The sequence below is a fragment of the Physella acuta genome, unplaced genomic scaffold (assembly GCF_028476545.2).
Source record: "Physella acuta isolate Inbredline_101_S28 unplaced genomic scaffold, ASM2847654v3 ptg000824l, whole genome shotgun sequence".
Taxonomy (NCBI): Eukaryota; Metazoa; Mollusca; class Gastropoda; family Physidae; genus Physella; species Physella acuta.
This window is the reverse complement of record NW_026732342.1, coordinates 268,346-292,585: the sequence shown is the minus strand read 5'-3', so window position 1 is coordinate 292,585 and position 24,240 is coordinate 268,346. Positions and strand designations below refer to the sequence as shown.

At 37.0% G+C, this 24,240-nt stretch overlaps 1 protein-coding gene across 1 annotated transcript in view; it reads left to right on the top strand.

Annotated features, from left to right (window-relative positions):
• Window positions 1–2,436: 2,436 nt before the first annotated feature.
• Window positions 2,437–24,240, top strand: part of LOC131951746 (cadherin-23) — a 73,967-nt gene continuing 52,163 nt past the window's right edge. Inside the window, exons 1-12 of the mRNA XM_059314129.1 lie at window positions 2,437–2,545; window positions 5,638–5,699; window positions 5,824–5,844; window positions 5,962–6,039; window positions 6,769–6,899; window positions 9,822–9,899; window positions 10,252–10,350; window positions 12,767–12,904; window positions 21,015–21,149; window positions 21,445–21,576; window positions 21,680–21,764; window positions 23,954–24,081. Of these exons, the coding sequence (XP_059170112.1) occupies window positions 5,660–5,699; window positions 5,824–5,844; window positions 5,962–6,039; window positions 6,769–6,899; window positions 9,822–9,899; window positions 10,252–10,350; window positions 12,767–12,904; window positions 21,015–21,149; window positions 21,445–21,576; window positions 21,680–21,764; window positions 23,954–24,081 (1,065 nt within the window). The 5' untranslated portion in view covers window positions 2,437–2,545; window positions 5,638–5,659. The remainder of the gene's footprint in view (window positions 2,546–5,637; window positions 5,700–5,823; window positions 5,845–5,961; window positions 6,040–6,768; window positions 6,900–9,821; window positions 9,900–10,251; window positions 10,351–12,766; window positions 12,905–21,014; window positions 21,150–21,444; window positions 21,577–21,679; window positions 21,765–23,953; window positions 24,082–24,240) is intronic.

The following is a 24,240-nucleotide window of genomic DNA, read 5'->3' as shown; positions in this document are numbered from 1 at the left end:
AATAATTAATGTCATCCACCCTGTGTCGCCTTTTGCCTTCCCCATTATTCAATAATTGATGTCATCCACCCTGTGTCGCCTTTTGCCTTCCCCATTATTCAATAATTGATGTCATCCACCCTGTGTCGCCTTTTGCCTTCCCCATTATTCAATAATTGATGTCATCCACCCTGTGTCGCCTTTTGCCTTCCTCATTATTCAATAATTAATGCCATCCACCCTGTGTCGCCTTTTGCCTTCCCCATTATTCAATAATTGATGTCATCCACCCTGTGTCGCCTTTTGCCTTCCCCATTATTCAATAATTGATGTCATCCACCCTGTGTCGCCTTTTGCCTTCCCCATTATTCAATAATTGATGTCATCCACCCTGTGTCGCCTTTTGCCTTCCCCATTATTCAATAATTGATGTCATCCACCCTGTGTCGCCTTTTGCCTTCCCCATTATTCAATAATTGATGTCATCCACCCTGTGTCGCCTTTTGCCTTCCCCATTATTCAATAATTAATGTCATCAACCCTGTGTCGCTTTTTGCCTTCCTCATTATTCAATAATTGATGTCATCCACCCTGTGTCGCCTTTTGCCTTCCTCATTATTCAATAATTAATGCCATCCACCCTGTGTCGCCTTTTGCCTTCCCCATTATTCAATAATTGATGTCATCCACCCTGTGTCGCCTTTTGCCTTCCCCATTATTCAATAATTGATGTCATCCACCCTGTGTCGCCTTTTGCCTTCCCCATTATTCAATAATTGATGTCATCCACCCTGTGTCGCCTTTTGCCTTCCCCATTATTCAATAATTAATGTCATCCACCCTGTGTCGCCTTTTGCCTTCCTCATCTTCTCCCTCCTGGAACAATTTATTGCAATATTTTTTGGATAGTGATCAGGCTGTTTGATGCTGTTTGATGCTGTTTGATGCTGTTTGATGCTGTCTGATGCTGTTTGATGCTGTTTGATGCTGTTTGATGCCCATATCAACTCGACTTTCTTATGTTAACTATGCTCAGTAGACTCTCACAAGAGACTAATCTGCGTAGACGACTCATCTCCAGGGCCTGGATTCTTCTCTGGAGGTCTGCGTTGATGGTCCATGCCTTGCATCCACACAGGGTACGTTGATGGTCCATGCCTTGCATCCACACAGGGTACGTTGATGGTCCATGCCTTGCATCCACACAGGGTACGTTGATGGTCCATGCCTTGCATCCACACAGGGTACGTTGATGGTCCATGCCTTGCATCCACACAGGGTACGTTGATGGTCCATGCCTTGCATCCACACAGGGTACGTTGATGGTCCATGCCTTGCATCCACACAGGGTACGTTGATGGTCCATGCCTTGCATCCACGCAGGGTACATTGATGGTCTATGTCTTGCATCCATACAGGAGAACAGACACCACCAGAGACCAATAGAAGTGTTGTTGTCATGCCAAATATTTCTTAGTTTACTGAGTGCTGTTGTTGTTTGCTTCATTCCTTCATCGGACTAGTATGGCGCCAAGATACATGAATGAAAGAAATACCTCCAATCTTTGTCCATTTCCATGTAGTATAAGTTTGCTCTGGATTTGTTGTTGACTTTGTGCAACAAGTCAGAGCACATCTGCGAAATCCAAAATTTTCATGTGTCCGCCAGATTCCGTTTGTTTCTTGTAGTGTGGTTCATTATTCAATCAATCAGTCAACCAAATACCCTTGTCTCACTCCTATGTGTACTTTAAATCTGAAATTTCGCTATTGTGCATCACATCGAAATTATGGTACAATATTATTTTTTATTTTTTTAAAAGAATAAATGGTAGTAGCTATATCAGAACAACACGCCAATTTTGTTTTGCATTGGAAAATTTAAAATAAACATTTTTACAATTAATTGCGGGCCCTTAATTGACGCTTAAAGTATTTAAAAAAAAACAACAACCGAACACCGTATATTTATTATCATGAGGGCTAAACACTAAACAGGGCTAAACTAAATGTCGGACAGCCTCTTGAGCTTTTGTTATTAATTTTCAATTTCCCTATAATCTGATCGGTCTGCCCCTTCCCCATTGCGGGGGTTTCACCCCTGTTGTCTAGTCTAGCTCTATATAATTTTGTGGAAACCGGTTTGTTCACTTTGACAAACTGGTTTTTAAAAAAGTTAGTTTAAAATATTGCCGAAAAGCAATTTAAAACGAGCATTATTTTAAAAAGTATTTTTTACAAACAGAAAAAATCTTTAAAACTTAATGCCATTTTCACTATAGAGATCAATTTTAAAATATCCCCGAAAATTACACTAACATTCAAAATAATTAATTTGTAAGAATATTTATTTTCAGATGTATAGTTTCATTCGTTTTTTTAAACCACTGTAGATCTAGTTAAAATGGCGGCCTCCCATGAATACGATTTGTTTATGTTTATTTTTGGACTTGCCAAACCGGTATTCCAGTACTGTCAATGTGTAGAGCTGAAGGGTGTGCTGGGTGTGCTTTACACTTGTTTTGTTTTCTCTAGTATATGGCTCGTCTCTATCATTTCAACCAAGGTATGCTTTATTTATTTAATAAAAATATAGATCTAGGCGAGTTAACTGCGAAGTTTATTATTTTTTAATAATTTTTATTAGGCTAGGCCCTAGGCCTATAAAAAAACGGCCCGTAACGTAACGACCGTATTGTCATCAATAGGTCAATAGTCAATAGTAGTTAATTAATAGGCCTTGGTTAATTATTGATAGTTATTAATTAGGTCGGTCATCTATCATTTTAGGTACTTAAAATCGACCAATGTGAAAAAAGGTGACTCATTAGTTAGGCCAAAATTTTAGTAGCCGTTTTTTCACATTTTTAGGAATATTTTATCTTTTGAAAGTACAAAAATGTTTCAAAGTTTCATTCATGTAAGTAGAGTTTAGTAGAGTAACATTACCATTCCCTAACACCCTTAGCCCGAAACGGAGACTCCTTTCCGGTTCGAGACAACTAATTCCGTTACTATTTGACATAGAATGAAAACCAAAGCATAGAAATACTCTCCATCCAAAGAAGAATAAAAATATGTATTCCCTTTTTTTCATTCGCAATATAACTTTTAAATATATGCCCCCGAAACCGACGACTCAAGTCGTCCTGGACCCGAACACAATTTTCCTGGTTTTGCCTCCACCAGATTGGTCTTTCCTCCATCTGACTAAGTCATATTTTGCTGTTTTTTTCAGCTCAGTTGAATAAATAATCTTGTACTATCAATATTTTATGTGTTTAGTTTTGTGTTTCAGTGTGTATTTGTTTTTAAATGCCAAAAATAATATAATTTATAACAATGGAAAAAAAAAATAATAGAGGAGATAACTCTTCCCAATAGAATGCTAGAATAATTACTGTGTTATGGTTTACTATAGGTCATCGGGTCCAGGCAAAGCACGAAAATTTTCAGCCTCCTTACGACTACCCCCCAAAAAAATGTATTTAGTAAAGAAAATAGGATTTTTATAAACATATGTTCTGTAGCCTATCCCATTCAATTTCAGTTCATTTTTTCGGAAAAAAAACTAAACATTGTTTTTAAAAGACGCTAAGTTGGGAAGAGGCTTTGCTTGTCCCAGCAACATAAAAATTGCCGCCTACATGACTGTTGCTTTTAATTGCCCATATCCCACTGTGGGTAATTCAATGGATCAAAATTTGATATGAATGGACTTATAAATGAACATATGTGCTACCAATTCTAATGTTTTTGTATAAAACATTCAAATAACAGTTCAATTACTACAATTACTATTCAAAGTGAGAGTTTGGGAGGTGTTCAGGTCGAGGCGCACAGTCGGGCAGGGCAGAGTTACTCTTGATCTAGATCTCTCTATCTGTTTTTAAACATTTGTATTAAAACTTTTCAGTAATAAATAAAGGGTAAAACCTTAGTTTAGCATGGTAAATTGAGCCAAAACTAGTTATGTGGGGGAGAGGGAATTAATGAATATGACTCTGTTTTATGACTTTAACCCTTTATTTACGGAATTAGGTTCTGAATGAAATTTTTTCTTAAACAATGTGTTATCTATTGCTTTTGGCACACTAAAAGCACATGTCGAAGGAAATTTTGTTTCATACATTTTTAATGGCCCAAACAGATATTGGTACTTATAAGTACCGTCAGGAATCTAGGACATTTTTTCCAAAAAATAAAAAATGTACAAAACAGGAACAAAAGATACAATTTATTAACTGATAACATTGAAATCATTACAACAATAATTTTTTTTTTAATTTTCACACATAAACACAGCACAAAAGTATATTTTGAGTAAGATTTTTACTGGATTTTCTATCGGAACACATCTTAGACCTCAAACACAGCATTAGGTGTCGACATATCATGCTCCTCCCTCATTCAGCATTGACATATTCTTGTCTGTGGTCTTTCTGGTGTGGTAAAAGTTGCTGGACTGAACCTACTTTTGAAGGAAGCTTCCAATAGCTATTACAATGAGCCGTATAAACAAATATTTTTAAAATGAAAGCCTAGTCATTCAGTACGCTACTATTAGCAATATTAGTATAATTGTAGCCTACTAGAATGTTATGACAAGTCTAAACTACAGGATGAAGTTCATCAATCAAAGTGAGCTCAATGTGTTTAGGATAGCCATAGTGGCTTACTGTTTTATGTTTACTGATTAAAATTTACAAAACGATCTATATTATATGCAGATGTATGGACTATTACTAGTCTTCAGGTATACATTACGTGCATGCAAGTTCTTGTAGGCAAAACAGTTTTTTGCAATAAATATAACTAACAAATCTTACTACTAGAACTAGACTTTGGCATACAAATAAAGTGTACTAAACCTAGTAAACTAGCCTGCAACTGCTACATTTATTCTTGTTATTCTTTTACTACTTGAAATATGCATTTAATTACAATATTTCATAAGCAAACCTTCTTATGAATGTATAAATATCACTTTTTGAAAACATTTCGATAATAAATTATCAAAATAATATTTATGTCACTACACATAAAAAATCTGCCATTTCCAAGTAATGGGGGGGGGGGGGGGGATCTACCACAGAGATATAAAAAAAATGAATGAAAGCTGGAAGCAAACAAAGCGGTTACAGAAAATTGTGTAGTATTTAAATAATTAAGTATCATACTTACAAAATTCATAGCTTATAAAAAGTGTAGGCTTAATAGTGAAAGTCTACTGTTAGATAAAATAAACAGGCCTAAATGTATCACCAATAAATGATGTCATTCTTTTTAAAAATAAAGCCTTGTTGTAGGTTGTATGTGGTCATAATTTTGAGAGTTGCAATTCCTAGGAGTTTTTCTCATGTATTCGAATAAATGTGAAAGGTATTATTCCTACAAAGTTCAGACAAGTCATTATTTTATAAAGTCAATTCTTATGTTTATAAAAAAATGATTTTTGCCTTGCAGCTATTTTCTTTTACTTTGATAAATAACAATTTACCCTTTTAGTATTGTGATATACAATACATTATCTTATGTCAGTTTGATAGCTATGCTTTTTTATGATTTTAAAATTTTCAAGCCTATTCAAGAATGTTATTAAAAGTTGTTTCACTGCACACTTTTGAATAGAATGTTTCTTTATATTAACAATTTTAGATAAGGACCTATAGACCTACAAATGGGACCTGGCTGTCTATGTTTGATTGCTCTCTATGCAGGTGAAGTTGTCTTAGCAAACATTTGTTACAAATTTATTCAAATAAATGCTTTTTTTAATTCATCTCATTTGTCTGGAGATGCATCTCTTACTGTAAACATTCTTTTTTTTTTATCCACACTTAGGTTTGAGTCATATAGTACAAGGTAAGTTTTAAAAATTTCAGTTACATTTTTCTTTGTCTGTGTTTGGTCATTGCTCCCTTTTATTTGAAGCTATTTGAAGCAGCCACTTGATGATTGAAATATTTGCCAATTCTCTAGGTCAAAACCAACCACCTACATGGGATGTATCATCTATAAGTGTCTTCCCACAAGGCTTCAGTGAAGCCACTCCATTAGGTAAGCTCTAGATATTGTCTCGCTCACATTGTTAACCACTGTTGAGTTTTCATTGAAAAGTGCCCATATAAAAGCTTGTTATTAAAATTTTAAATTACTAGCACAGTATATCTTCTTTCTTCTTCTTCGATCTTAATTTTTAGTGTTGGAAGGGGATCGAGCCTTATCTGCCAGAGGGTTAACTCGAGACTTTTTCGAATTTATCAACCATGAGCTTTTGCCGACTCGACCACGCCTCCTTCACAATTAAGGATACGTGTCAACTGGTTATGCGCCATTGAGGCCATTGACTCAGATTTCAGCATGCTTTTCTTTTTGGATTTGCTTCCATAGCCTTTGTTAAACCAAGAACAAACTACAAGGCAGCAGTTGTTTTGATTTTGGAGTTGTCTCTCCTAGAAGAGTTGCTGTCCCCAGCTAAGAAGCCTCATCTGCCAGAGGGTTCGAACTCTAGACTTTTCGGTTTAGCAACCATGAGCTTTACCGACTCGACCACGCCGACCCCTATAGTATATCTAATTATCTATATTTACATTTCAATTCTGCTCAGTGTCCACAAACGATAGAAGGGCAGACATTGGAAGTAGTGAATCTGTTTACCATGTGTTTTCTCTTACAGGAACTCCATTGGCTAACTTAAAATGTGTTTGTTTACCATGTGTTTTCTCTTACAAGAACTCCATTGGCTAACTTAAAATATGTTTGTTTACCATGTGTTTTCTCTTACAGGAACTCCATTGGCTAACTTAAAATGTAATGACCCAGAAGGTGACCCCATTACTTACATCCTGAGGCTGGGCAACAATGTCAGGGTGTTTGCTAATGGAACTTGTGTGCTCTCAGGAAAACTAGACTTTGAGGTCAGCATTTTTTCTATTGTTTGCCACGTTTGAACAGTGTACATTGATAAGCCTTCACATCCTTGGGTTTGTTGTATGAAAACCTTGAGTGTACATTGATAAGCCTTCACATCCTTGGGTTTGTTGTATGAAAACCTTGAGTGTACATTGATAAGCCTTCACATCCTTGGGTTTGTTGTATGAAAACCTTGAGTGTTCATTGATAAGCCTTCACATCCTAGGCTTTGTTGTATGAAAACCTTGAGTGTACATTGATAAGTCTTCACATCCTAGGGTTTGTTGTATGAAAACCTTGAGTGTACATTGATAAGCCTTCACATCCTAGGCTTTGTTGTATGAAAACCTTGAGTGTACATTGATAAGCCTTCACACCCTAGGGTTTGTTGTATGAAAACCTTGAGTGTACATTGATAAGCCTTCACACCCTAGGGTTTGTTGTATGAAAACCTTGAGTGTACATTGATAAGCCTTCACACCCTTGGGTTTGTTGTATGAAAACCTTGAGTGTACATTGATAAGTCTTCACATCCTAGGGTTTGTTGTATGAAAACCTTGAGTGTACATTGATAAGCCTTCACATCCTAGGCTTTGTTGTATGAAAACCTTGAGTGTACATTGATAAGCCTTCACACCCTAGGGTTTGTTGTATGAAAACCTTGAGTGTACATTGATAAGCCTTCACACCCTTGGGTTTGTTGTATGAAAACCTTGAGTGTACATTGATAAGTCTTCACATCCTAGGGTTTGTTGTATGAAAACCTTGAGTGTACATTGATAAGCCTTCACATCCTAGGCTTTGTTGTATGAAAACCTTGAGTGTACATTGATAAGCCTTCACACCCTAGGGTTTGTTGTATGAAAACCTTGAGTGTACATTGATAAGCCTTCACACCCTTGGGTTTGTTGTATGAAAACCTTGAGTGTACATTAAGCCTTCACACCCTAGGGTTTGTTGTATGAAAACCTTGAGTGTACATTGATAAGCCTTCACACCCTAGGGTTTGTTGTATGAAAACCTTGAGTGTACATTGATAAGCCTTCACACCCTAAGGTTTGTTGTATGAAAACCTTGAGTGTACATTGATAAGCCTTCACACCCTAGGGTTTGTTGTATGAAAACCTTGAGTGTACATTAAGCCTTCACACCCTAGGGTTTGTTGTATGAAAACCTTGAGTGTACATTGATAAGCCTTCACATCCTAGGGTTTGTTGTATGAAAACCTTGAGTGTACATTGATAAGTCTTCACATCCTAGGGTTTGTTGTATGAAAACCTTGAGTGTACATTAAGCCTTCACACCCTAGGGTTTGTTGTATGAAAACCTTGAGTGTACATTGATAAGCCTTCACACCCTAGGGTTTGTTGTATGAAAACCTTGAGTGTACATTAAGCCTTCACACCCTAGGGTTTGTTGTATGAAAACCTTGAGTGTACATTGATAAGCCTTCACACCCTAGGGTTTGTTGTATGAAAACCTTGAGTGTACATTGATAAGCCTTCACATCCTAGGGTTTGTTGTATGAAAACCTTGAGTGTACATTGATAAGCCTTCACACCCTTGGGTTTGATGTATGAAAACCTTGAGTGTACATTGATAAGCCTTCACATCCTTGGGTTTGTTGTATGAAAACCTTGAGTGTACATTGATAAGCCTTCACATCCTTGGGTTTGTTGTATGAAAACCTTGAGTGTACATTGATAAGCCTTCACACCCTAAGGTTTGTTGTATGAAAACCTTGAGTGTACATTGATAAGCCTTCACATCCTAGGCTTTGTTGTATGAAAACCTTGAGTGTACATTGATAAGCCTTCACACCCTAGGGTTTGTTGTATGAAAACCTTGAGTGTACATTGATAAGCCTTCACATCCTAGGCTTTGTTGTATGAAAACCTTGAGTGTACATTGATAAGCCTTCACATCCTAGGGTTTGTTGTATGAAAACCTTGAGTGTACATTGATCAGCCTTCACACCCTAGGCTTTGTTGTATGAAAACCTTGAGTGTACATTAAGCCTTCACACCCTAGGGTTTGTTGTATGAAAACCTTTCCAATGGTGAAGTAGGTAGGACACCCCCTGACAACCACCCAGATGTTAGGGTGTTGAGGGCAACCACCCAGATGTTAGGGTGTTGAGGGTACTCCTGCAGTTAGACAACTACAGCCATCCAGGGTGGCAGCACAAGTTGAGTCAGGGACTGTTGTAGCCCACAATATCCCTAGTGTAAGGAGCCATGAGTCTAGTCAGGGACTGTTGTAGCCCACAATATCCCTAGTGTAAGGCACCATGAGTCTAGTCAGGGACTGTTGTAGCCCACAATATCCCTAGTGTAAGGAGCCATGAGTCTAGTCAGGGACTGTTGTAGCCCACAAAATCCCTAGTGTAAGGCACCATAGTGGGGAGCACAGGGCACCTCTTGTTGTAATACCCTTGACCCCATCTGCAGGATGCCCAGGTGCGAAGTTAGTGGCATCTGTTTAGTAAATGGTGGCGCTATTGGGGTCAATAAAAAGCTGAAGAGTTAAATGTGAAAACTTCAATAATTACTTCAATTTTGTGTTTGAATTATTGAAAACTTCAATAATTACTTCAACTTTGTGTTTGAATTATTGAAAACTTCAATCATTACTTCAACTTTGTGTTTGAATTATTGAAAACTTCAATACTTCGATAATTGCTTGATTTATTTTCAGGCTAAAGATCCTTTTGGTTATGATCTGGTGTTTGAATTATTTTCAGGCTAAAGATCCTTTTGGTTATGATCTGGTGTTTGAATTATTTTCAGGCTAAAGATCCTTTGGGTTATGATCTGGTGTTTGAATTATTTTCAGGCTAAAGATCCTTTGGGTTATGATCTGGTGTTTGAATTATTTTCAGGCTAAAGATCCTTTGGGTTATGATCTGGTGTTTGAATTATTTTCAGGCTAAAGATCCTTTGGGTTATGATCTGACTTTCGCTTGTGTGGATGTAAACAATGTTGGTCAATATCTTCATGAATGGGTAACTCTAATTTTGTTTGATATAAATTAGTCAAGAATTGCCTTTTATTAAAACAAAAGTGTCAAAAGAAAACTAAAACATTGTATACTACAACAGCTATGATTATACACATTTTTTCATGAAAGGTATTTTGCTTTTTTTTGGCTAGCATAATTTCTTTAAATTCATTAACTTGCACACCATTATTTTCTGTTTCTTCATGTATTTGCTAAAACACTTATTTTTAAATAGACACATTTTTGTTCATGCATTATGTGTTTATTAAGTATGATTACTATAATACATAGTTTAAAATTAAATATGGCTTTTGTAACAAAGACATTTATTGAAGCAAGTCTGTATATTTGTTAAGGTTGAAATCCGCACACAAATCAGTGTTAACGATGCTAATGACAACCCACCCAAATTTGAAACTGATAGTGTTGAAGGATACTCCTTTTACATTTCTGAGGTAGGTTGTAATGTAAGGACTGGTTCAAGGATTTAGGTTTCTATAGTGGACAAAGTTACCAATATATTATTTAATTGGGCAAATGTAAATATATTATATTGCTGTGCTAAAGATTGTGTTGAGGCGTCTCTACCTCAGTCCACCTAGATCAGACAGGTACTGGCTTGGCACAGTACTCATTCATACAAAGACAAGGCCATACAAAAAATAAAACAGGAGTGATCGCCTCTAAACTTTCTCAAATATTTTAATATAACACGGCGGATGGCAACTCAGGTTATAGACATGATTTTTAATCCATTTTAAATACTTAAACTTTTTAAAATAAAATAAAATCTCGTAGAAAAAAGAATTGCACACCAAGTGAATGCCAAACAAAATGTGCTTAAAGGTGCGGAATATTATTAGTACTTTATAAATTCACATGCGTTTTTTTTTTAGAAATTAGAAATAGCGTAAATTACTACTTCCTGTCAACGGAAATTAATCAAAATTTGACAGAAGGCAGAGAATTTGATCTTTTACTTACGTGTGAAATTTCATTTGTCTTATCTGAAATAGTACTCAAGTTATAGGCTTTTGAAAAATTAAAAGTAGAAAAATTGGGATCTACGATTTTGATATAATACATATATATGAAACTAGCCGTCCGGGCCAGGCCCTGCACTGGCATATCTGAAAAACGTATCTGTAAAGGATCATAGCTTGTGTGTTTAGTAATCAGCATTTATCCGGCATTGCCCACCCTAACCAAAACCAACCAAAACACACAAAAAACGCAAACATAACACTAACACAAAACAAACACAATCGAAAGCACAAAAACAAACGCAAAGACAAATCCAACCACAAACACAAAGAAAACACAAACACTAACGCAAACAAAAAAGCAAACGAAAACAAACCCAACCACAACCAAACAAAACCAAAACACACCAAAAAAAAAACAACGCAAACATAACACAAATACAAACACAAATGGAAACACTAACACAACCACAAACACAAAGAAAACACAAAATCAAAGAAAAAAGCAAATGAAAACACAAACGCAAAGAAAAAAAGCAAACGAAAACAAACCCAAATCCAAACGCTAACACAAACGCAAACTCAAACACAAAGAAAACAAATGCAAATATAAACTCAAAGTGTGCGCAGTCTAGCCCGGGGCACCAAATCGCACCATGACAACGTGGGGCGTAACCGCCTGATTCAACTTAGTAAACGACTATAGTACCCAACTTATTCATAGTCTTTTGAACTCACGCGAACGTAGGTACCATAGCGTACACAGGAAGGCCCGGGACGCCAAGTAGCACCCTGTCGGGGTGCCGGAGGACGCCCGGATTTGATTTACTTAAAGACTATAGTAACCTTTCTTATCCATAGTCTATCGCACTGTTTAAAACAAAATTATGCAACATAGCGCTCACATGATAGCCCAGGGCGCCTAATCGAACCGTTCAGGGGCGCTGGCGGTCGCGCCTGTTTCAATTTAGTGAACAAAATTATAATACTCCAAGCTTATCCGTAAATGGAAAGAAATAAACATATTGGATTTGTAGGACCTGGCTTATTAAATGTTATTGATTTTAAAAAATTAATAGTAAACTGTATGTTCAGTGTATAGAATAAATAAAAGGCAGTATTAAAAATACCAATGACATTGCACTTAATCAATCCCCGCCAATTATGTAATTATTTTTTTTTCCTAACACCAAAACAAAGTAATAAAAAGTAAATTCTTTCTTCCCCTGATTTAATGGGTTTTTTTAAAGGGAAGTAACTGTGTTTTCCAAATTAAGGGACGTTATGAGAACTAAAGGACAAAATGCAAATACATTTCAGACACAATTTTAGACATTTTGTAAACGTTGATACACTTTTTTTGTAATTTTATGTAATGTTCATAATTGAAAATTATTATTCTAAGTATATAAAATGAAAATTGTTTTTAAAGACTTTCAATAGTAATTTTATAACTCATAAATTTAGACCCTGAGCACTATAATAATCTAACACTTAAATCCATCAAAGTATACACGACAAACTTATTACAAACATTTCTTAAAGATACAGAATTGAGCTTTATATATTAGATTTCATCAACCTAGATGTAATGGTACTCAAGTTATCGTGTTTACACACACACACAAGCACACACATACACACACACAGACATATGGACAAGATTGCAAAACTATGTTTTTCTGACTCAGGGAGGTGTAAAACGTCGAGATTTGCAAAAATCTAGATTTTTTTTTTGCACGATTGCAAGACTTTTTCTATACTTCGTATATATGAGAAAGTAAAAATGACCACTGCTTAAAAAGATATCATTTTTATATTGTAAAAATATATTTGTTACCTTACACCTGGTATACCTTCTCCCTCCCCCCCCCCTCCCCCCACACAGGATGCGCCAGTGAGGACAATGCTGAAACCCTCCATAAGGATTAGAGATTTGGATCGAACAGTTAATGCTCGGCTGGATAAGCTCTACATTATATGTAACAGTCCTTTTCCTAGTGAGCTCTCTAATTTAACACAAAGTGTAAGTATTCCAAGTATTCTTTTGACAGTGAGTGTGTTGCAAAGATACTGGATAGGAGATCCATCAGATCATAAGTTCACTAATGTTTGATCCATCAGATCATAAGTTCACTAATGTTTGATCCATCAGATCATAAGTTCACTAATGTTTGATCCATCAGATTGTGACCTACTTGGGTTGAGTCATTTTTGTTTTTACATTGTATAATTCCTTATATGGAATGATGGTGTAACACCTGGGGTTTTTCCACTGACTTATTAAGGTGTTTGAGACATAGAAATTTTCCATTAAAATCTGATTGAATGATTCTGATCAGATGATTATCCCAACCAATGGCGACATGAGTTGAGGATAACCTCCCCTGTCACAGAAGTCTTTAATTGCACTGCACACTCGCAACACGAGGCAGTTTATCTTGACCTGGCAGTCTACGAGGCCGTTTTACCTTGATCAGGCAACCGTCCATATTGTCCGGCTATAGACTCTGACCATTTGAACGTGAGAGTACTTAAGACCTGTGTGTGCCTTGCTTTCTTCAGTTGATTTAGTCTTCTAGTTTAATATTACTTGTCGCTAAGTAAGTCTTGAAGCTACAGCAGTGTTGTGTGGCCTGTAGCTGTTCTTTAGACAGTGTAGAAATCTGTGATAGTGTTTTTTCCTGCATTTTGTAAGTTGGGTTTTTGATATTGTATACATTAAATATTTTATCTAGTTCATCTTTGTGTTCTGCCACAACTGTGTTCGCTGATTAAAAGGTCGTATGTAGATTGGATGAGTGTTAATTACAATAGTATCACTAGCTTCCCTAGACATTAAATTCGAGCCCTAGTGTGTCGTTGTGTTAAGTGTTCATCCACTTAGGCCGTAAGGTATTTGCATATGACCCCGAAAAAAGAATCCGGGGACGTTCTCCTTCTATTTGGCTGATAGATAGGTTAACGTTACAAAGTGGGGGCCCGTCCGGGATTTAATCTGTCGTTCCAGTTGTTGGTTATATCAGTTGAATACTAAGGTTAGTTGGATTTAGTTGTTTTTATATCCAGTAGCGCAGTGTTCTTACAACGCGCGCTCAGGCTAGAGTATCTAGGTCAAATAAGCAGACGTGTCACGTCCTACATTTAGAGGTCAAGTACACGGCCCAACGCTGTGTATTAATTTAAAGGATCTAGGCTTGTTGTGATTTGAAAGTTAGTGTTATGGAGTCTTTTTTGGCTAATCCTACTTTTGAAGGTGTAGAAAAGTTGAGTAGAAAAGTTTTGATTAGTGTTGTTAAGGAATTGAAATTGGATTATTCTGTTACGCAGAAGTCAGAGGTGTTGAGAGATAAAGTTGTTGTTCATTTTATTAATGAAGGGGTATTTGATGAAAGCTTGTTGGCTGGGGTGTTACTCCGCGAGGAGAAACCTCTAGAGAAGATAGAATTAGAAGCTAGAATTGCTTTAGAGAAGGCTTTAAAAGAAAAGGAGTTTGAAACTAGAAGTGCTCTAGAGAAACAGGAGTTAGAGGCTAAAATTGCTTTAGATAAGAGGAGGTTGGAATTAGAGTTTGGTCAAGTTAGTGATGTCACTTCTCAGGTAGATCCAAAAAAGTTGTCGGTAGGGCAAGTGATTGCCAAATTTGGGAAATTAGTTCCTAAATTTGATGAAACAGATTTGGTCGTTTTCTTTAACTCGTTTGAGAGTTTAGCGAAGACATGTGAATGGCCCGAAACTTCCATTACTGCTTTATTGAGCTCTGTCCTTACTGGGAAAGCTGCAAAAACATACCAGGCACTCTCTCACGACGTTCAAAATAACTATAGTTTGGTCAAGACTGCCATTTTGAAGGCCTACGCACTGACGCCCGAGGCCTATCGGACAAAATTCCGAACACTCCGCAAGTTACCCACACAATCATATGTGGAATTTCTCTTTGAAAAGGAGAAAATATTCTCAAGGTGGCTACACTCTGAGGAAGTTTCTGAGTTTGAGAAACTCAGGTCACTTATCCTAAGGGAAGAATTCCTATCGTCCCTGCCTGAAGAGATACGACTACACATTCTGGATAACAAGATAACTGACATCCAGAAGGCTGCTGAGTCGGCTGACACATATATGTTGGTGCATAAGAAACCACCAGTGTCAGGAAACCGCCTCAACCCCGTGCTTCCCCTTTTTGGCAGCAATCCTCCCGTTGGCCAACACGTGAAGGCATCACAGTCCAGAGAGAAACCAAGATCAACTCTCAATCGTCGAGCAGTATGCCAGTTCTGCAAAAGACCTGGTCATCTTGTCAAAGACTGTTACAAACGTCGTCAATATAACAGAGAGGTGGTGCGTACTTCCGCGCACTATGCTCTATCCCCTCAAGCAGCCAGTTCAACTATGAACTCTAGAATTGTAAAGGACTCTAATCCTAAGTGTCCGCAAGAAGGTAGTCAAGTCTCCACACATTATGTGCAGTCACATTTTGACTGTTCTCACCACCATCCAGTTTCTTCCGAGTCTACCGAGCTCGAGGGATCGAGAAAAGTTGACTTTTCATCTTTTATTGCCGAAGCCATCATTAGCAAACCAGGTGATCCGTTGTCTCAGCGGAATATCACCGTCCTAAGAGACACAGGAGCGTCACAATCACTCCTTTTGAAAAGTTCAATGGACATTACACCTGAGACGAACACCGGAAGGATTTCCATTATCCAGGGAGTGGGGACAAAATCTACTGTCGTCCCTCTACACAAGTTTGCCTTGAAACATCATCTCGTCGAAGGTGAGGTCATTTTAGGTGTGATAGACAGTATTCCAGTCCCAGGAGTACACCTACTTCTAGGGAATGACCTTGCGGGAAGCAAAGTATACCCCTATACGGTTTCAGACCCTTTGTCAACAGTTCCAGATAATGATAATGAACTGTATCCTGCATGTGCGGTGACAAGAAGCCAGACCAAACAATTGGCTGACACAACGTCTGAACCACACCCGCCATCATCGTCAAGAAATTCGACTCCCAAACTGGAGTCTATGCTTCCAGAAAACACAAGCCTGGGCTTACCCCTGAGGATATCTCAGGAAGACATCATTAAAGCTCAACAAGTCGACGCGGAACTCAAAGCAACGGTCGAAAAATCTCTATCATCTGACGATGGAGAATATTTCGCCGAGAATGGCCTCTTCTTTCGTCGCGCTATACCAGTGAATGCCTCACCAGCCGAACCATGGTTGAGTAAAAACCAGCTGTGGATCCCTCCACCTTATCGGCATGAAATACTTAAGCTGGCACATGACCATCCAATGTCAGCGCACCCAGGTGTCACTAAAACGACGGCGAAGATCAAAGAACTGTTCTTTTGGCCCAAAATGAGAAAAGATGTGTCGCGTTACTGTAGAAGTTGCACGAACTGTCAGTTGGCCGGAAAGCCAAACCAGACAATTCCTAAGGCCCCTTTGAGTCCGATTCCTGTATTAGAAGAACCTTTTTCTAAAATCGTCATGGACTGTGTAGGTCCCTTGCCTAAAACCAAGGCGGGCAACGAGTACCTACTTACCTTTATGTGTTCAAGTACCCGTTTTCCCGAGGCGATTCCCTTACGGAACATTAAGGCAAAGACTGTAGTCAGAGCCATGACCCGGTTCTTCACTACCTTTGGATTACCTAGAATCGTGCAAACAGATCAAGGCAGCAACTTCACCAGTCGCCATTTTCAGGAAGCACTAGCCAAGCTAGGCGTTACCCACATCACCAGCTCAGCCTACCACCCTCAGTCTCAAGGCGTACTTGAGAGGTTCCACCAAACCCTCAAAACCATGCTAAGAACGTTCGCTAACAGTAACACCCAATGGGATGAGTCTGTTCCTTGGATTATTTTCGCCGCGAGGGACTGTGTCCAGGACTCTTTAGGCTACTCGCCTTTTCAACTTGTGTTTGGACATTCTGTCCGTGGTCCCCTGAAGCTGATACATGAACGGTGGACAGGTACCAGTGATCATCCAGTGGAAAACTTCGACGATTTTCACGTTCGACTGAAAGCCGTGTGCGAAATGGCTCACAAGAACTTAAGAAAGGCCCAAGTGAGAATGAAAGGACTGTATGATAAGAGTTCTTGTAAGCGAACATTCAATCCAGGCGACAAGGTTCTTGTGCTAGTGCCTAATCTGAACAATGCGTTATCCTTGAGATATTGTGGACCCTTTACTGTGCATTCAAAATTAAGTGATTTGAACTATGTTGTCAATACGCCTGATAGAAGAAAGAAACAGACCGTGTATCATGTTAACTCACTGAAAAAATATTATGATAATTGTAACAATTTTCATTCCACAGCTGAAATTACTTTACCTGTATGTTCAAATGTTTCTGATGATGTGATACATGATAAATTGAAACCCCCAAAATTGGTAAATTCTTCCTTTTTAGATAATTTGAATGTCCACCTTATGCATTTGTCCACAGAGGAAAGCCATAGATTGTCTCAGTTATTTGAGACATTTCCCTCTATTTTTGGGGATGTCCCCAAAGAAGCGAAAGTACCACCTCATGATGTAGACGGTGGTGACGCAAAACCCATTAAACAACACCCCTATAGAGTTAACCCGGAAAAAGCTGCTTTGATAAAAGATGAAATTGATTATATGCTCAAGAATGATATCATTGAGCCCAGTTTCAGCAACTGGAGTTCCCCATGTCTCCTAGTACCGAAAGACGGTGGATCTTTCAGGTTTGTGACCGACTTTAGGAAGGTGAATGCGCTCACCAAAGCTGATTCCTATCCATTACCTCGGATAGAAGACGTTATTGATAAAGTTGGTCAGGCTAAGATAATTTCCAAAATTGATTTACTTTCAGGATACTGGCAAATCCCCTTATCTGACCGTGCAAAAGAAATATCTGCTTTTGTAACCCCTAATGGTTTTTATAGATACAAACGTATGCCCTTTGGTATGCGAAATGCTGGTCAAACTTTCCAGAGGGTCATTAACTCTGTCATTGCTGACATAGACCAATGTGAGGCCTACATAGATGATATAGTTGTATTTTCTAATACTTTTGAAGAACATATTGTTCAGTTGACTAACCTTTTTAGAAAATTGTCTGAAGTGAATTTTACTGTAAACTTACATAAAAGTGATTTCTGTAAAGCTTCAATTACCTATTTGGGTTATCAAGTGGGAACGAACCAAGTTCGGCCCATTGAAGCTAAAGTAGATGCTATTGTAAGGTTACCACCTCCCAAAAATTGTAAAGAGATCAAAAAGTTCCTTGGGATGGCTGGTTACTATAGGCGGTTCTGTCAAAACTTTTCAGCTATTGCTGAACCTCTTACTGCATTATTGAAAAAGGGTGTTAAGTTTGAATGGTCAGATAAATGTCAAGAAGCTTTTTTAACCATTAAGTCATTTTTATCAAATGCTCCTGTTATGGCTGCACCAAATTTTAGCAAGCCCTTTAAACTTGCCATTGATGCTAGCAACTTAGCCATTGGCTCAGTCCTATTTCAAGAAGACAACATGGGAATTGACCATCCCATTGCCTTTTTTTCCAGGAAGTTAAATGAGAACCAAAAGAATTATTCTACTATTGAAAAAGAAGCTTTAGCTTTGGTTTTATCATTACAACATTTTGAAGTCTATGTCTCTTCTTCAACCAATCCAGTCAGAGTGTTTTCTGACCATGATCCCCTGAAATTTACCTCTAAGTTAGGACAGACAAATCAAAGAATATTGAGATGGTGCTTATATTTCCAAAATTTTAATCTGGAAATTTCACACATTAAGGGTAGTGATAATGTTGTGGCTGATTGTTTGTCAAGGATGTAAAATCTTGTTGTACACATTGATCATGTGACATGCTTTGTGGTTCATTAGGACCATAAACAGGTTTTGTTTGAGTGTCACTCATATGAAAATGAGTGGTGGGAGTTTTGAATTTTTTTCAAAATTCCAATCCTGTTGAATATTTTGTTTATTTTCAGGTGAACCTTAATTAAAGGTGGTTTTTGATTATATGTAATCTTTTATAATAATATGTCTCATATGACTCAATTGATATTGTAGCTAGTCATTGAAATAAAGGTCTTACCCTGGCGGGTTTACCACTTTTAATATCCACATGGAAATATTGTAATACCCTTTTTTGAGGGATTTTGATGTATAATTACTTTTTGAAGGGTTACTCCCCTTTCACCAATTGTAAAAGTTGGAGTTACTTCCCTTTTATGTTCAGGGATATTTTCATCTGGTATTATGATTTTGATTGCCTACATTTGTAAAACATTTTTGTTATTTCATTGCCAGATTGGTTCCTTATGTATGTTTTTGTGGAACCTATCTGTCACTTCCAAAAAGGGAGGGGATGTGACCTACTTGGGTCGAGTCATTTTTGTTTTTACATTGTATAATTCCTTATATGGAATGATGGTGTAACACCTGGGGTTTTTCCACTGACTTATTAAGGTGTTTGAGACATAGAAATTTTCCATTAAAATCTGATTGAATGATTCTGATCAGATGATTATCCCAACCAATGGCGACATGAGTTGAGGATAACCTCCCCTGTCACAGAAGTCTTTAATTGCACTGCACACTCGCAACACGAGGCAGTTTATCTTGACCTGGCAGTCTACGAGGCCGTTTTACCTTGATCAGGCAACCGTCCATATTGTCCGGCTATAGACTCTGACCATTTGAACGTGAGAGTACTTAAGACCTGTGTGTGCCTTGCTTTCTTCAGTTGATTTAGTCTTCTAGTTTAATATTACTTGTCGCTAAGTAAGTCTTGAAGCTACAGCAGTGTTGTGTGGCCTGTAGCTGTTCTTTAGACAGTGTAGAAATCTGTGATAGTGTTTTTTCCTGCATTTTGTAAGTTGGGTTTTTGATATTGTATACATTAAATATTTTATCTAGTTCATCTTTGTGTTCTGCCACAACTGTGTTCGCTGATTAAAAGGTCGTATGTAGATTGGATGAGTGTTAATTACAATAGTATCACTAGCTTCCCTAGACATTAAATTCGAGCCCTAGTGTGTCGTTGTGTTAAGTGTTCATCCACTTAGGCCGTAAGGTATTTGCATATGACCCCGAAAAAAGAATCCGGGGACGTTCTCCTTCTATTTGGCTGATAGATAGGTTAACGTTGCAAGATCATAAGTTCACTAATGTTTGATCCATCAGATCATAAGTTCACTAATGTTTGATCCATCAGATCATAAGTTCACTAATGTTTGATCCATCAGATCATAAGTTCACTAATGTTTGATCCATCAGATCATAAGTTCACTAATGTTTGATCCATCAGATCATAAGTTCACTAATGTTTGATCCATCAGATCATAAGTTCACTAATGTTTGATCCATCAGATCATAAGTTCACTAATGTTTGATCCATCAGATCATAAGTTCACTAATGTTTGATCCATCAGATCATAAGTTCACTAATGTTTGATCCATCAGATCATAAGTTCACTAATGTTTGATCCATCAGATCATAAGTTCACTAATGTTTGATCCATCAGATCATAAGTTCACTAATGTTTGATCCATCAGATCATAAGTTCACTAATGTTTGATCCATCAGATCATAAGTTCACTAATGTTTGATCCATCAGATCATAAGTTCACTAATGTTTGATCCATCAGATCATAAGTTCACTAATGTTTGATCCATCAGATCATAAGTTCACTAATGTTTGATCCATCAGATCATAAGTTCACTAATGTTTGATTCATCAGATCATAAGTTCACTAATGTTTGATCCATCAGATCATAAGTTCACTAATGTTTGATCCATCAGATCATAAGTTCACTAATGTTTGATCCATCAGATCATAAGTTCACTAATGTTTGATCCATCAGATCATAAGTTCACTAATGTTTGATCCATCAGATCATAAGTTCACTAATGTTTGATCCATCAGATCATAAGTTCACTAATGTTTGATCCATCAGATCATAAGTTCACTAATGTTTGATCCATCAGATCATAAGTTCACTAATGTTTGATCCATCAGATCATAAGTTCACTAATGTTTGATCCATCAGATCATAAGTTCACTAATGTTTGATCCATCAGATCATAAGTTCACTAATGTTTGATCCATCAGATCATAAGTTCACTAATGTTTCACTATGATTTCAGAGCGAGGAGACATGTAAAAAATTCATGTTAAACTACACTCAGGAGGATGAAGGGCTTTACACAGCTTCACTGACTCTAATAGACAAACTGGACTATGAGACCCGCCCTGTTTACTCCTCAAAACTTGTTGCTATTGTGAGTTTCAATTATTGGACCTTAGTTTAGTACCCAAACCAGACTGTTATTGAGAGCTTAGTTTAGTACCCAAACCATGACTGCTATTGAGACCTTAGTTTAGTACCCAAACCATGACTGCTATTGAGAGCTTAGTTTAGTACCCAAACCATGACTGCTATTGAGAGCTTAGTTTAGTACCCAAACCAGACTGCTATTGAGACCTTAGTTTAGTACCCAAACCATGACTGCTATTGAGAGCTTAGTTTAGTACCCAAACCATGACTGCTATTGAGAGCTTGTGTGTGTTGTGCAGGATGCACCAGGAGTTACCCCCCAGTTCACCACCACAGTCAATGTGCAGATCAATGTGATTGATGCTCAGGACGTGAACCCCATCTTCATCAACCCTGGGACCAGTACATCCATCAGTGAAGGGGCTCCAGTTGTAAGTACATAGTTTCTCAACATATATCATCTTTATAAAGTAACTAAGAATTCCTTATTTAAATTACTAACATAATTGAGCTGGAACTGACTTTTTTCTCAAGGGGACGACTTTAGGATCTTTGACCATAGCAGCCCGTGATGGGGACTTTGGGGATAAAAGGCCAGTGGACTTGACTTTTTTAACTGGTAAAATCTTTCTCTTTCTCCTTACTTTTTACTTTCTCGTATATACGAAGTATAGAGAAAGTCTTGTAATAGTGCAAAAAAAAAAATCGAGATTTTTGCAAATCTCGATGTTTTACACCTTACTGATACGGAAAAACATAATTTTGCAATCTTGTCCGTATGTCTGTGTGTGTGTGTGTCTGCAAACACGATAACTTGAGTACCGTTACAGCTAGGTTGTTGAAATTTCATATATAAGTATTTTGTAAAAATCGTAGATCCGTATCAACTTTTGAGCGATTTCCGATAACTGGAAGTGGTACTTTTTTTACTTTGAATTTTTCAAAAGCCAATAACTTGATAGATAAATGAAATTTCACATGTAAGTAAAAGATCTAATTCTCTACCTTCTATCAAATTTTGAGTAATTTCCGTTGACCTGAAGTACTAATTTACGCTATTTCTGATTTCTCAAAAACAAATGTAAATTTATAAAGTACTAATAATATTCCGCACTATTATGCACATTTTATTTGGCGTTCACTGGTGTGCAATTTTTTTTTCTACGAGATTGTATTCTATTTTAAAAAGTTTAAGTATTTAAAATGGATTAAAGTTCATGTCTATATCCCAAGTTCCCATCCCCTGTTTTTTTATATAAGAATATTCGAGAAAGTTTAGGGGAGATCACTCCCAGTTTATTTAACCGGTAAAAATTTCACTTTCTCCTTACTTTTTAAACTGGTAAAACGTTCACTTTCTCATCATTTTTTTTAACTGATAAAACTTTCACTTTCTCCTGACTTTTTAAACTGGTAAAACTTTCACTTTCTCATCACTTTTTAACTGATACAACTTTTACCTTCTCATCACTTTTTAACTGATACAACTTTCACTCTTTCTTCACTTTTTAACTGGTAAAACTTTCACTTTCTCATCACTTTTTTAACTGATACAATTTTCACTCTTTCTTCACTTTTTAACTGATAAAACTTTCACTTTCTCATCACTTTTTTAACTAATAAAACTTTCACTCTTTCATCACTTTTTAACTAATAAAATTCTTGTTTCATTGTTTACTTTATCCACCTGACATTCAGATTGATACCTTTTTGATTTGTAGTGTTTATGTGTATGTACTGTTTGTATAGTTTATGTGTATGTGCTGTTTGTATAGTTTATGTGTATGTACTGTTTGTGTGGTTAATGTGTATGTACTGTTTGTGTGGTTAATGTGTATGTACTGTTTGTATAGTTAGTGTGTATGTACTGTTTTTATAGTTTATGTGTATGTTCTGTTTTTATAGTTTATGTGTATGTACTGTTTGTATAGTTTATGTGTATGTACTGTTTGTGTAGTTTATGTGTATGTACTGTTTTTATAGTTTATGTGTATGTACTGTTTGTATAGTTTATGTGTATGTGCTGTTTGTATAGTTAGTGTGTATGTTCTGTTTTTATAGTTTATGTGTATGTACTGTTTGTATAGTTTATGTGTATGTACTGTTTGTGTGGTTAATGTGTATGTACTGTTTGTATAGTTAGTGTGTATGTACTGTTTTTATAGTTTATGTGTATGTGCTGTTTGTATAGTTTATGTGTATGTGCTGTTTGTATAGTTTATGTGTATGTACTGTGTTTATAGTTTATGTGTATGTTCTGTTTTTATAGTTTATGTGTATGTACTGTTTTTATAGTTTATGTGTATGTACTGTTTTTATAGTTTATGTGTATGTGCTGTTTGTATAGTTTATGTGTATGTACTGTTTGTGTAGTTTATGTGTATGTACTGTTTGTGTGGTTAATGTGTATGTACTGTTTGTATAGTTTATGTGTATGTTCTGTTTTTATAGTTTATGTGTATGTTCTGTTTTTATAGTTTATGTGTATGTACTGTTTGTATAGTTCAAGGGTCTCCAAACTACGGCCGCGGGCCGGATGAGGCCCGCGAGGTCCTCTCATCCGGCCCTCGGAGATCTTTTTGTCCACGGAAAAAAATGTTTGTTGTAGGTGGCTGCAGAAAAATGCCACCTCAATGGTATACCTGGAAGAAACTCTGGCCCCCGAACTTATATTTGATAGTTAATGCGGCCCTCGGGATGAAAAGTTTGGAGATCCCTGGTATAGTTAATGTGTATGTACTGTTTGTTTAGTTTATGTGTATGTGCTGTTTGTATAGTTAATGTGTATGTACTGTTTGTATTTGCCAGAGAATCCTGTGTTTAACCTGAGCCAAGTGGTCCCATCAAATACCACAGATGGGGTCTACCAGACCTTTCTCATTGTGCGCAGTCAACTTGACAGAGAAAGAACAGCCACTTATGATATTTCTATTCTGGTAAACAATTTCTAGCAACTTATGATATTTCTATTCTTGCAAACAATTTCTAGAAACTTATGATATTTCTATTCTGGTAAACAATTTCTAGCTAACTTTATAATAGTGCAACACTGTAAACATTTTCCCAATATCACCAACAAATGTTGACACATAACA